Raw genomic sequence first — 13969 nt, 5'->3', positions numbered from 1 at the left:
TTCACAAGCCAGCACCCAATCCACTGAGCCATACCAGCCAGGGCAATAGTAGGCCTACATTTGCCCGCCCCTGGTATGAAGAGCCTTAACTGGATAAAATGATGTTTATCTGAAATAATTACAGTTTTATGCCAGCCATCCTCTTTAATCTTGCAGTGAGGTCCTGGGACTCCAGAGCAAGAGTCTGAATGTGGGCCAAAGGTCTCTTCAGCATGAGTGCTCCACCCCCACCCTGGCCCACTAAGCCCAAGCTTGAACTGGAAGACTGAGAAGACTGTATAGTAAGAGGGGAGGCTGGAGAGAAGGCACAGGCTCGCTCATTCATTCATTCATCTATCCATTCAGTACATTCATTGAGTACCCACTATGAGCCAGGAACTCCAGCATTTACAACAATGCTGGAGAAGATACAACAGCAAACAAAGCAAAATTCCTGCCCTGTTGGAACTCCCTTTACAATGTTGGGAACAGTGATGGAACTAGTTTTTTTTATATCTCCTCTTTCCCAGAAAATTATTTTTAATAATAATCATTATTTTATTTGTTCTTTTATCTTAAAATTAACAATTGAATGTGAATAAATTTCAATTTTAGAGATATTACTCAAATTCAATAGAATGTCACGTATGAATGAAAATTGGCATTTACCAAATAAAAATATTACACCTAGCTGTTCATAACCTGATGCACTGTTTTAAAATTTAAACACAGAAACTCCAAAAAAAAAAAAAAATGTAGAATGGCAGAATAGTTTCTTCACCTTTATGATCATAGTGCCATCATTGTAATATCTAATCTATTATTTAAATGCAAGAATATGTAGAATCACAGAGATGGGAGACTTGAACTGTGACTGATACAAGCCCAACTGATTCCAGATTGTTATGAACTTATCTTCAGAATAAACCATAAAGCTGAATCTTGATTTTTAATTTAAAACAATTTTTTTTTTATTTTTAAAGTGAGGGCAAGGTGGTCAAGAAAGAGAGGGAGAGAAACATCAGTCAGATGCCTCTCAAATGCACCCCTACCTGGGACCCAACCCAGGCATGTGCCCTGACAGGGAATTGAACCAGTGACCTTTTGTCTTGTGGGACAATGTCCAACCAGCTGAGCCACACTGATCAGGAGTGAATCTTTAGATGTCAGAGGTTAACTCTGGGAGTTCTCTATACAGGCCAACCTTGGAGATACTGAGGTTAATTCCAGACCATGACAGTAAAGCAAGTTTAAAGGAAATTGTAATCTTTTTGCCGGTGGAGTGTTTTGCCTTCAATTTGTCAGAATACAACATCTGTGAAGTGCAAAAGCAAAGTGCAAAAAAACAAAACAAAACAAAAGGTGTGCCTGTATTAATTTCCCTATAGAACATCATGGCAAAAAGATGTTGGGCAGCCGCCTGTTCGCAGTCTGTATAATCCTCTCCCCTTCAGTGTAGGCAGGCCCTGGGTCTTGATCCTAACCAACAGAATATGGCAAAGGAAGTTCATGATTACATTACACTATATAAAACCCCATGTCAGTGGACTGTAGAGAGAGATCCTCCTTGATGGCTTTGAAAGAAATACCATATTCTGCCATGTGTAATGCACACTGTTTTTCCAAAATGTTTGAGGGAAAAATAAGGATGTGCATTATATGTGGGTAGTACTAATTCCATATCTTTGTAAATGTTTTTAACTTTTTAATTTATGCTTATGTGTCAAAAACGTAACTCTAGAAAGCAATAATGACATCTGTATGCAACATAATACCCTGAAATACAATAATCGGTTTTGTTTATAAATAAATAATTGAGTTAAAAAATTAAAACGAAAGATTTTTTTTTTGCTGAAAGTTTGGACCATAAACATGGGTGTGCATTATACATAGCAAAATACGGTAATCTCCCACATTGTGAGAGGACCTGTGGAGAAGGTCACACAGCAAGGAACTGTAGGTGGCCTCAAAGAGCCAAGAGGAACCCCCATGGACAACAAGTAGGAAAATGAAGACCAAATCCCTCAAGTGGTTAGAAGCAGGTCTTTCCTCCAGTCAAGTCCCTGATGAAACTGCAGCCTCATACCTGGATGGTAAACTGGCGATTCTGGAGCAGAGGGCCCAGCTAAGCCATGACTAAACTGATCCACGGAAACTGAGATAATAAGTGTGTATTGTGCACTTATTGTGCGGCAATAGAAAATGAATATAAATATTTACTAAAGGATAGAGTAATAAAAATATGTAATTCCAAGCTTAGCTATATATTTTTAAAACCCTATACTAATTGTTTAGTAAATAGACTAACGAAAGACTTTTTCCTGGGGGTAGGAGGATCATTTTATCACTGATACTGTATAGAATTGTCAGTGCATGGTACAGTAAAAATTTGGCCAGCCTTGGCTGGGTAGCTCAGTTGGTTAGAGTGTTGTCCTGATATGACAGGGTTTTGGGTTCGCTCCCTGGTCAGGGCACAGGCAAGACTCAACCAGTGGGTGCATGGATGGGTGGAATGGCAGGCTAACATTTCTCTCTCTCTCTCTCTGTCCCCCTCCTCCTCCCTCCCTCCCCATTCTCTCTCTGATAAATAAATATAAAATAATAAATAATACATTAAAAATTAAAAAATAAATGTGACCAACTTTTGGTCAGTTTTATTATTATTTTCAAATTCTCTACAGACAGTATACCCCTTTTTGCCTGTACCCAAGGTGGACCACTTTTATTGCCCTCCCTTTGGGACACCACTGGTTGGAAAACAGACAATAAGTAAAAAGAGTAAAAGTAGGGTGGTTAGGGAAGACCTCACTCAACAGGTGACATTTGAGGAAGATGGAGTGAGCCCTGGTGATTTACTCTGGGGAAGAGCTTTCCTGACAGGGGGAACTGCCATTGCAAAGCTGCTAAGATGCGACCATGCCTGGAGCTGAGTGTAAACTCAGGAACCTGGCCTTCAGGCTCAGGGCAATGAGGAGCTGTGGACAGTTTTTTGTTTTTTGTTTTCCCTTAATATAACAACTTTATTGAGATATAACTTGCCATGCAATTCGTCTTTTTAAAGTGTATAATTCAATGGTTTTTAGTGTATTTATGGAGTTGTGCAACTATCACTACAATCCATTCTCAAAAAGAAACCCCATACTCTTTAGCAGTCATTCCCCCTGACCCTCAATTCTCTCAGCCCCAAGCAACCACCAGCTATTTTCTGTCAAAGGATTTACTTACTCTTAACATTTTATATAAATAGAGTCATACAATATGTAGCCTTTTGTGTCTAGCTTCTTTCACTTAGTATGTTTTCAAGTTTCATCCATGTTGTAGCAAATGTTTGTACTTAATTTCTCTTTTTTGATAAATAATGTTCCATTCTATGGCTATACCACTTTTATTTGTTTATTCATCAGTTGATGGGCTGGGTTGTTTCTACCTTTTGGCTGCCATGAATATGCATATACACATTTTTTTGTGGTATTTCATTGTGGCTTTGATTTGCATTTTTTTGATAACTAGTGATGTTGAACATCTTTTAATGTGCTTATTGTCTTTTGTTGTTGTTGAAGATTTTATTTATTCAGTTTTAGAGAGAGTAGAAGGGAAGGAGAAAGAGGGAAAAAAACATCGATGCAAGAGAGAAGCATCAACAGGTTGCGTCTTGCATGTGGAGGACAGTGGGGACTGGCGACCAAACCCACAACCCAGCCCAGACATGTGCCCAGAGCAGGAATCGAACTGGTGACACTTCACTATCCAGGACAATGCCCAACCAACTGAGCCACACTAGTCAGGGCAATGTGCTTATTGTCTTTTACATATATTTTTTTAGACAAATGTCTATTCGGATCCTTTGTCCATTTTTAAATTGGGTTATTGAATTGCATGACTTTATTTATTTTAGATACAAATATGTGATTTGCAATTTTTTCGTTTCACTTCCTTGATGATGTAAGAAATGTCCAAAACTATAGAGAATTTTTATAAGGTTTTATTTCAGCCAAACTAACAGCATATGCTGGGAGCAAGATTTCAAGTGCTCTGGAAAATAAGTTTTGGGGTTTCTTTTATGCATTTGAAATTAAGCAGGAAAGATTACATGAGGGTGGGAGAAAGCAAGGCGGGGATCAGATTACAGGAGAGGTTATGGAGGGAGGGGTCTAAAGGGGTGGACAGGTATTAAGAGGAGGTGTCTGAAAAGAGGTATTTCAAAGGTGTGTTAAGTTAGATGCACAGAAACAATGGACAAGGCTTGGTTAAGGCAAAGATAAACTTTTACTAAAAAGTTATAGGCCTCCCCTGACAGATGTGACTCCGTTGGTTGGGTGTCAACCCCTCAAGGTGAAAGCTTGCCAGTTTGATTCCTGATCAGGGCACAAGACCTGGGTTGCAGGTTTGGTCCTTGGTCAGGGCGCACCTGATTGATGTTTCTCTCTCACATCAATGTTTCTCTCTTTCTTTCTTCCTCCTCTTCCCCTCTTTCTAAAAAATAAATACATAAACAAAATCTTTAAAAAAATAAAATAAAAAAATAAAGAGTTACAAGTCTGGGCCTGACTACTCACCATGACCTGCCCAGTTAGGAATTCATTTTTAGATCATCCTGTGTACATGTACACCCTGTGAAGTGTTTTATGGACATTACTTTCCATAAAACACCTCCTTTTTTTTTTTTTTAAGTCCATAGTATTATTAAAAAAGAAAAACGCACAAGCAACAAAAGAAAAAATAGATAAATTAGATATCATGTGTGGATGAAAAAAAACAACCTCACTGAGTAATCTGATCATAAATTCCTAACTGGGCAGGTCATTGTGGGTAGAGAGAGGCCTATAACTTTTTAGTAAAAGGTTTATCTTGGCCTTAAGCCCTGTCCATTGTTTCTATGCATCAGGGTTAACACACCTTTGAAATAAACTTAATCACCCTCAAGGGAACACATGATCTTAACTATCTGTAATCCCGTCCCTACATTGCTTTCTCTCACCTTCCCATAATCTTCCTTAGTTCCCTCCTTAAATACAAGAAAGAAGCTGCAAAATTCACTGAAGCATTTTGAGATCTTTTTCCCTGACATACGTCCTCAGTGTGGCTCAAACTTATAAAAATTCTCTACAGGTTTGGATGTTTTATTTATTTTTATTTTTTTAACTTTTAAAAAAGATTTCATTTATTTATTTTTTAGAGAGAGGGAAAGGGAGGGAGAAAGAGGGGGAGAGAAACATCAATGTGTGGTTGCCTCTCGCTTGCCTCCTACTGGGGACTTGGCCTGCAACCCAGGCATGTGCTCTAACTGGGAATTGAACCAGTGACCTTTTGGTTTGCAGGCCCGTGCTCAATCCAGTGAGCTATACCAGCCAGGTGGAGATATATATATATATTTTTTGTCAACAATATCTAAGAAATCGTTGCTTAGTTATGGAGAGTTTTAAGCAGGGGAAGGACATGGCCAAATTTAAGTTTTAAAGTATTATTCTTACTGCTTATGATTAGAAGTATGGGAAGACCTGAGAAGTAAAGGACTTGTCTGGTCACCCTTGCTAAAATTAACACCCCGCCCTTACTACATTTCTCTTTTTTTCTGCTTCCTATTCCTGCATAGAATTTATGATATTCTAATATGTTGAATAATGTACTGTACATACTTATGTTTTCTGACTGTCTCCACCAGAAGAATGTCAACTCCATGAGGATTGGCCTTTTCTGTTCACTGCTCTATCCCCAGTGTCTAGAACAGTGCCTGCTCTACTCAATAAATATTTATAGAGTGAGTGAATAAATGGAGGAATAAATGCAATGCACGGATGAATGAATAAATGAAACAACTAACAAACGATGTATTGAGTACTATGGCTTGGTGTTCCCTGGCAAAGAAAGGTGGCATGGGGGCTCCTGCACCGTTTCTTGCAACCGCCAGAGGGCGCAGACAGGCCGGTTCTCCAGAGCTTGTCCCGGGACCGCGTCCCCTGGATCTAGTTCCCTGGAGTCCCAGATGCCGAGCCTAGTCTGGGGCTCCCGCACCCCGCCCATACCTGAGCCCGGCTCCGCTGCGGGCTTCAACACAGGTGCAGCGGCCAGTCCTCACGCTGCAAGCTGGGAAACTGAGGCCCGGGGCGTCTGGGGCGGGGCCGGCCCCCCACGCTAGCCCAAGCCCCCGCCCCCAGCCGCCTCCGCCCCGCCCCGCCCCGCCCCGCCCCGTAAGAGGTCCCCCCTAGGCTGGAGGCGAGGCGTACTTTGCTACGCGGGGCTCGGGGCAGGGACGGGATGGCAGCTCAGCGGCTGGGCAAGCGGGTGCTGAGCAAGCTACAGGCTCCGTCGCGGGCCTGCGGGCCGGGGGGCAGCCCCGGGGGGTTGCAGAAACGACATGCGCGTGTCACAGTCAAGTACGACAGGCGGGAGCTGCAAAGGCGGCTGGACGTGGAGAAGTGGATTGACGGGCGCTTGGAGGAGCTGTACCGCGGCAGGGTGAGGCAGGGAGGGGTATGGGGGCGTAGGGGAGGTCTTGGGCATCCTACGTCCTTGGGATCTTTGGTTGCTTGTGCTCACTGTTGAACATGCACACCCAGGGGTCAGGCACTCACTAGACTCTTTGGCCTGGCCACCCACCCTCGATGGTATTCTGCTTGTGGACACAGAGAGACACACAATGGAGTCATCAGAGGTGTGCCCGAACATTTGAGGAGGGCCAGGGACTTATCATCTATGGGGTGGGGAGGCAAAGTTGGGGAATCGCAGCAGCCATATCTAGAGAAAGGGTTTGGGGGAGGGGACGTCTTAAAGCCAAACATAGACATGGTGACTAGGAGATACAACCACACAGAGATGCAACAGTATTCACAAACATACACAGTGACAAGCTATAGCCAGTCACAGACCTACTGAGAAAAGCAACAGCCATACACAGAGTCTCAAGGACAGAAGCTGTGGTCACTTACAGATCAACATATGTTACAGCCACAGGCATCCTGGACACAGTAGCACAGGCCACAGCTGTATGCAGACACACAACACAACTATACCCACACAAAAGGACTCCAGTTACAGCTCTTCATAGGTATATACCAGTACAAGCTTTAGCAACTCACAGTACAAGCTATGATAGCTACAACTAAGTGTAACCGTTATTCCCTAAAGGCCAAAACAATATCCACATGATATGAGCTGCAGCCACTCAGATATAACATGACAGAAATGATCAGACAGAAAACAGCATAAGCTGTAGGTACATATGGGCATACAATAGCAGAAACTACAGCTGCCCCTGGACACATAGGGTGTAACCTATAGCCTCATATGTTGACACATAGGCTACAGACAGACACACATTTCACTGGAGCCTCTGATTGAAGTCATATTTGATACAACACATACAATGCCATGGAATACAGTCCCAGGTACCTGATGGTCACAGCAGTATACAGACACATAGGATGCAGAAATAGTGAGCACAGTGTGAAAGGGTAGAAGCTATGATGCCTCACAGTGATATGAGGTCCCTCTGTTCTCAGACACACATGGGTTCATAGAGATGGACAAACAAGTCCAGTTGCTAGGGGTAGGTGGCATCCTATGAGGTCACACTCTCAGGCAGTGGCACAATGGCTGCCTGTAACACATGACGTTAAGCCAGAGTCATACACCTCTCACACACAGGACCACAGGCCCCTGTGCAGGCCATACACACAATGCCACGTACCTCTGCATCCGCACACTGACCCTGGCCCCTTGGCACAGAGACACACACACAGGCGTGTAACACACTTACGGATACTCCATGCTTCTGCTGAATGCCAGACCACCCGGTCCTGAAGGCTGCACTAAAGTCAGCAAAACTTTGGGTGGGGGAGGAAAAAATCTGTAGTCTCTTGACATCTCTTGCTCAGACAGCTGAGTTCTGTCCCCTGTATGGATATTGAGCCAGCCTGAGTTTGGCCCTCTGGCCCAAGAGGCCATACTAGGAATCCCCTTCTTAGTTACTCAAAGGTGAGCTCATGGTTCATCCCACACACCTCGGGGGGCCTTGGTGGTCTTCTCCTGATCTCCTTGGACACAAGGGATTACACTTTGGCCCCCTGTGCTCCTTCCTGTCTCCTGGGGCAAGGGCCAACCCCAGCAGGTTCTGGCCTGCTGCTCCCCTCCTCCATACCTAGCTCTTAGACTTTTCCTTGAAAGGGCAGAGCCAGCCCCTCTACTGAATCCCAGAATCTGACATTCCAAAACTCAACCAGGCCTGCTTCCAGCTGTGGGAACTGGGACCAAGCATAGAGACCCATTCCAGCCCTGAGGTCCCCGGGGCCCAAGCATTCTAGTTGGTACAGGCCCTGGGCCTCTGTCAGCCCATCTGTCACTCCTCCCCCCAACGACCCAGATGTCCCGCCTTGGTGGTGCTGTCCCTGACTGCCGCATTATTGCTCCAGAACTGCCAGCTGGGTTCTGGGGGCCCTGGGGTTCCTCCAGAGCCCCTCGACAAAGGCATGGGGTGGGGGTGAAGGAGCCCCTGACTAGCCCCTCCTCCCTGCCTTAGGAGGCCGACATGCCTGATGAAGTCAACATTGATGAGTTGTTGGAATTGGAGAGTGAAGAGGACAGAAGCCATAAAATCCAGGTAGGTGGAAGGGAAAGCTGCCCCCCAGTCCTGCACCTTGTCCCTCCCGAACAATCATAGCAATGGTTACCAGATTTATTGAGCACTTCCTGAGTGACAGGCACTATTTCAATTGCTTTACACTTATTAACTTATTTAATCCTCACAAAACCCTATGAAGTAGACACTCATCTCCATTTTCCAGATGAGGAATGTGAGCATCTGGAGGTTTAATCACTTGCTCAGAGTCACACTGCTCAGAAGGGGCAGAGCTGGGAGTCAAAGCCCCGGCAGTCTGGCTTTTATGGGCTGTTCTCTCCTACAGGCAAGAAATTCTGTGTGACTTTCTTGCCCTCTCTGGATCTAGAGTTTCTTGACTCAGACCTGCCCCCAGTTATTTGATAAGGCCCTCAGACTGTGTTCCTCCCTTGAAGCCAGGTGGGAAATCTACCTTGGAGTCTGACTTCATAGTCTGTTGCTTGAGGCTTTGTTGGTAAAGGGAAGGGGCTTGAGGGGTGGAGGTGTTGTTAGTGATTTACTTTTTTTTTTTTTTTTTTTTGCGTGGGCGGGTGTGGGTAGGAGCTCCTGAAATCTTGCACCAACCCCACAGAGGTGAGTTTTCCTTTCCCACTTGCAGGCCCTGTTCTGGACTCCTGTGCCCTGATGGGGGTGGGGGTCTCTGGGGAACAGGGGAAAGCTGGCCAGGCCCAGGATGTGCAGAAGGAACTCTGGGGAGCCCTTTTCTCTTTCCAGTGGGGTCTTTTATCTTCCTTACTCCTAGTCTCCTCTCTCCCCATCTGCCACTGGGCCTCCATTATCTCCTCCCTGCTGAGAGGCTCCCCCATCTGTCTCCTGTTTCTTCCTCTGCTGTGCTCTGTCTGCGGTGCTGCCACTCTCTCCCCCCTGTGACTGCCTCCTTCACCCTGGGTCTCTCTGTCCTGCCTCTGGGAAGGGCCCCCCCACCCCCGCCCCCGCCAGGCCCTGAAGCTGCACAACCGAACCCCTCCCACTTCCTTCCCTGCTTTAAAAGGGAAAAATATTCATGTTTCTCTAGCTCTGGGCTGCCTGAGGGACAAACGTCATTGTGTGTCTGTCTGCCCTGGAGGCTCAGGCCTCTCCCTGGGGGCCCTCCTGGTGATCTGTTGGCCTGGGAAACCTGTCGGATGTCTCTCTGTGGCTCTGTTTTTTACTCTGTCCTTTTGTCTCTCCCTCTGACTCTATCTCTGCATCTCTCTGTTTATCTCTGTCTCTGTGTTCTGGTCTCTGTCTCTTTCCATCTCTCTCCTCCCCCACCCCCGTCTCTTTTTCTGTCTTTGTCCCCATCTCTCTCGTTCCCTGTTACCTCTTTCACGCTTTTGCGTTCTCCCATCTCTCTCTTTCTTCCCCCTCAGTCTTCTCTATCTTTATAGGCTCTCCCCCTCCCTAACTTCACCTTCACCCCCTCTCACTGATCGGGAAGCAGAAGGAGGGGCCCAGGTCAGAGGGGCTGGGCTGGGCAGGGACCCCTACCGCTCCCTGTGTTCTCAGCACCCTCTGCCCTGTCCTCAGGACTTCATCCAGGAGCTGTTGGTGAAGCTACGAGGCCTCCACAAGCAACCAGGCCTCCGCCAGCTCAGCCCCTCCAGTGACCGCAGCCTGAGCCCCCTCCAGGACCGGGCCCGGACCGCGCTGCCTTGACACTCTGTCACCTCTGTGGCCCCTCTGTCCCCCACTCCTAGTGCCTTCCTGGCTTGTTTATAAGTAGTACTTTATGGTTCTCTAACAATAACACCAAGCACCTGTTTTTCCTCTCTCTGATCACTCTGGGCTTCCCCCAGCTCCACCCCCGCAAATCTCCTTCTCTCCTGCTGGCCTTCTTGTGTCCCAGTATGTGCAGCTGGCCCAGACAGATGGAGAATCACTCCTTCTCGGCCAGAGAGCATGAGAACAGGCCCTGCTGACCTTGCATCCCTGGATTCACATCCTGTTCTCACCTCCCCTCAGCCTTGGTCCAGTCCTAGCTAGTAAGGCCCCAGTGTGCTGGTGGCACTTGGGTCCTGTGGGAATGACAGCCTGTGGTCCTTGGGCCACAAGGGATGCACAAGACCAAATATGCCCGGTATCACTACAACATGAATATTCATCCATTCCATGAATTGTATTGGGTACTGGCCGTTAGAATTGAGACCAGAAAGAGGAGCAGAACATGGTCCTGGCATCAGGTGCTCACGCACTGGAGGGGGAGGAGGGCCTGTGTGCAGAGGATTAGGACAAAGTGCTGAATGGTCCAAGATACTTGCAAGCTCAGGGAGTAGAGGGAGCCATTCACTCTTGGCGTGGTGAAAAAATTTTGGAGGGCTTCCTGAAGAAAGTGATATTGAGGCAGGTCTTTGAAGGATGCATAGGTGTTTGTGTGAAATGGATTCCCATATCTGAGGACTCTAAACTTGTGGCTGAAGGGATTGGCATCGATGCTGAGCCAGGGAAGATAAAAAATATTGGCTGGACCCTCCACCAATCAGCATGGGCAAGTCTCCCAGGGCTTGATCAGGAAAGTCCCTGATGGGGAGGCCTGAAGGGTCCTGGGGGAGATGCTGGGCATCAGAAGCAAGTATTTACCTAAAACTGGAAGATATTTCAGTATTTTAATAGCAGGTCTATTTGTACCAGTGGTCTCAGTTGGGTAGTCAGGAGATGGAGTGCAGCTGGGGTTGCACCAAGGACTGGCAGGGCCAGAGCTAGAGTGTCTCCCCCGTTCCCTCAAGATAAAGCTTCTTCTGACTGAAGTGGGGGCCCCAGCCCCAGTTCCCACTCGGAGCTGCTCAGCAGCCTGGCCCGGATCAGCCACCCCTCCTATCCCAGGGGACCTGCACTTCCATGGCAGGACGAGAAGGTGCCCTGAAGAAGAGGAGCATGCAGGTGTGCCTGGCTTGCCCAACCCTCAGGTTATCTTGCTGTCTCTGCAGAGATGGGCCTCTGGCTTCCAGTGCCCCCTTCCCTCCACACAAATGTGTGGAGACTGGAGATATCCCACTTCCTGCCATTCAAGCACTGGGGCTCATCTCCCAGGACACCCACTTAGGCCTAAGAAACCCTGGACTTCCCTCTCACAGAACCTGCTTTTGGTTCCTTATCTTTGTGGAGATGGTAGGTGCTCAAACCCAGGTTCTAAAGTTGTGGGTGTGCCTCTCGGTTTCCTCATTAGGGAAAATGGGGACTTCACAGATGAGAAAACTGAGGCCCAGATTAGTGATGTCACTTGCCCAAAGTCACTTGCCCAAAGCTGGGAAGTGGCACTGGACTTCAGTTTTAGGCATTATGACTCCAGAGTCCAACTACTTAATTCCTACACTACAGCACTTCTATAAGCCATAGCAATGATTGTTATTCTTAGTGGCAGGAAGAGATTGACTGATTCATACTAAAGTGTTAGTGACTTCTCATAGCTCTCTGAGAGAGCCTATAAAAAAGGCAGTACACCTTGACTGAAAACAAGGCAACTACAAAAGCATTGGGAAGTAGCATACCATAGTGGGTAAGAACCTGGATTCAAATGCCATTTGTCCTACTTCCTAGCTGTGCGATATTGAGCAAGTTGCTTAACCTTTCTGTGCCTCAGTTTCCACATCTGTAGAACTAAATTATAATAGTACCTATCTCCGAGGGTTGTTGTGAGGCTTAAATGCATGGGCCATAAACTAGTGTCAGGCACATAAGCATTGTTCCTGAGAATCCAACTGGTGACCTTTTGCTTTGAGGGATGACACCCAACCAACGGAGTCATGCCGGTCACGGCTCTGGCGTCTTTCATATCACAGTCCTCCACAGGACTTGCTTGCAGAGCAGAAGCTGAGGTCCTCCCCTCTGTGCTCTGCCCTGTCACCACTCTCCCTTCATCCCTGTCCTCTGTCCCTTGCCTGTGCTAACCACTCCATCCATCAGGCTCTTCCCCTCCAGGACCCAGGGATACCTTCCTGCTGCACAGATCACTCTTCTCTGAGTTCCTTATCCTCATTTAGCTGTAGTCTCAGAGATGTGCCCTTGAGCCCCTCATGTAAGAAGCCACACTCAGTCTCTGTCCTGACGCCCTGCATTCTTTTCTCCATAGAATTTATTACACCCTGAAATTACCTATCATTTTATCATCTGTCTACATTCTCCCACCTTTAGAATATTAACTCCTCGCTTATCTTGAACATGGCTATGTTCCTGATGTCTGCAACACCGCCTGGCACAGAAGTGCTTACCTAACGACAGTGCCCCCTGGTGGCCGCACTACAGTAACCCTCCTCGTGTGGCAGTGAGGCCTCAGCTCCCTCTCGTGGCTGAGTTGTTTTACTGCTACACCCCAGGGTTGGGTGGTCAGCACACTGCATTAAAAGAGCAAGCTCTGAGGAAGCTACTACAAAGCACTCACCTATCTTCATCCTTGACCAACACCAGCCAGTGGCTTTGCTGATTAGAATGATAGATAACTATTAGAAATGGACTTGCATCAATGATATGATTGGTATTCACAACTGGCTAAAATGTCTTGGAAATACTTCTTGCCCTCATAATAAAGAGGGTGGGAAGGCCCTTAGCAAAAAGATTATTGTGGTTGATAGAAGATCAACCTACAAGAATCAATATTATTCACCAACTCTGTAATAACCAATTAAAACATAATTTTTAAAAAACCATATAGTTTTCAATAGCAATAAAAACTATATTTTTTCAAACAACATAAAAATGCATAAGCCTATAATTGAAAAATCTTTAAATGCTGATAAAAGGTATAGAAGATAATCTGAAAAAAATTACACCATTCAGGTCCTTGAATAGGATAGCTTAATATTATCCACATGCCAATTCTTTCCAAATTTGCCAACAAATTGAAAGCAATTTCAATAAAAGTTCCAGAAGGATTTTTCAAAAGCTATTTGGCAAACGTATTTCAAAATTTTTAATGGAGGAATAAAGCTGTACAAATAGCTAAGTCAACATTAAAAAGGAAAGGGGAATGCTTGCTCTGCCAGATATGAAGAGAGATTGCAAAGCCATAATAATAAAAATAGTGTGATGTTGGTGCAAGAATGGATGGATACACCGAAGAAACAACAGACTCACAGGCAGACCCAGGAATGTATAGAAACATAACAAAACAATAGAGCTGGCACTGCCATTTCATGGGGGAAAGGATGGATTGCTCTCTCTGGCTTTGAGAAAATTGGCTCACTATCTGGAGGAGAAAAAAATGTATTCTTACTTCACACCACATGAAGGTAGACTCCAAATGAAATGAAGACCTAAATGTAAAGAATAAAACTATGGGGTTAATAAAAAGAAACTGTAGAATCATACTGTAACATGTCCACAAATTTTTTTGCTATGCTTCCCATCAAAGGTGGTCTATTTGCCTTGTCTTGAACACAGACCAGCCTCAGTGACTTGGCT

The 13969-nt window shown here is 45.8% G+C and overlaps 1 protein-coding gene across 2 annotated transcripts; it reads left to right on the top strand.

Annotated features, from left to right (window-relative positions):
* The first annotated feature begins 6205 nt into the window (after positions 1 to 6205).
* Positions 6206 to 13857, top strand: PPP1R14A (protein phosphatase 1 regulatory inhibitor subunit 14A). 2 transcript variants are annotated; one of them, XM_054589096.1, is made up of 4 exons: positions 6206 to 6435; positions 8495 to 8575; positions 9134 to 9166; positions 10103 to 13857. In XM_054589096.1, exons 1-4 carry the CDS (start codon positions 6235 to 6237, stop codon positions 10229 to 10231), a joined length of 444 nt encoding a protein of 147 aa, XP_054445071.1. In that variant the 5' UTR covers positions 6206 to 6234; the 3' UTR covers positions 10232 to 13857. The 2 variants fall into 2 exon arrangements, with proteins under 2 accessions (XP_054445071.1, XP_054445072.1); XM_054589097.1 differs by lacking the exon at positions 9134 to 9166.
* The last annotated feature ends 112 nt before the right edge of the window (positions 13858 to 13969 follow it).

This window comes from Pteronotus mesoamericanus, unplaced genomic scaffold (assembly GCF_021234165.1).
Source record: "Pteronotus mesoamericanus isolate MK-2021 breed Mesoamerican mustached bat unplaced genomic scaffold, CSHL_Meso_final scaffold_165, whole genome shotgun sequence".
NCBI classification, from domain to species: domain Eukaryota; kingdom Metazoa; phylum Chordata; class Mammalia; order Chiroptera; family Mormoopidae; genus Pteronotus; species Pteronotus mesoamericanus.
Note: the sequence above shows the minus strand (reverse complement) of the source record. Positions and strands in the feature narration are given on the sequence as shown.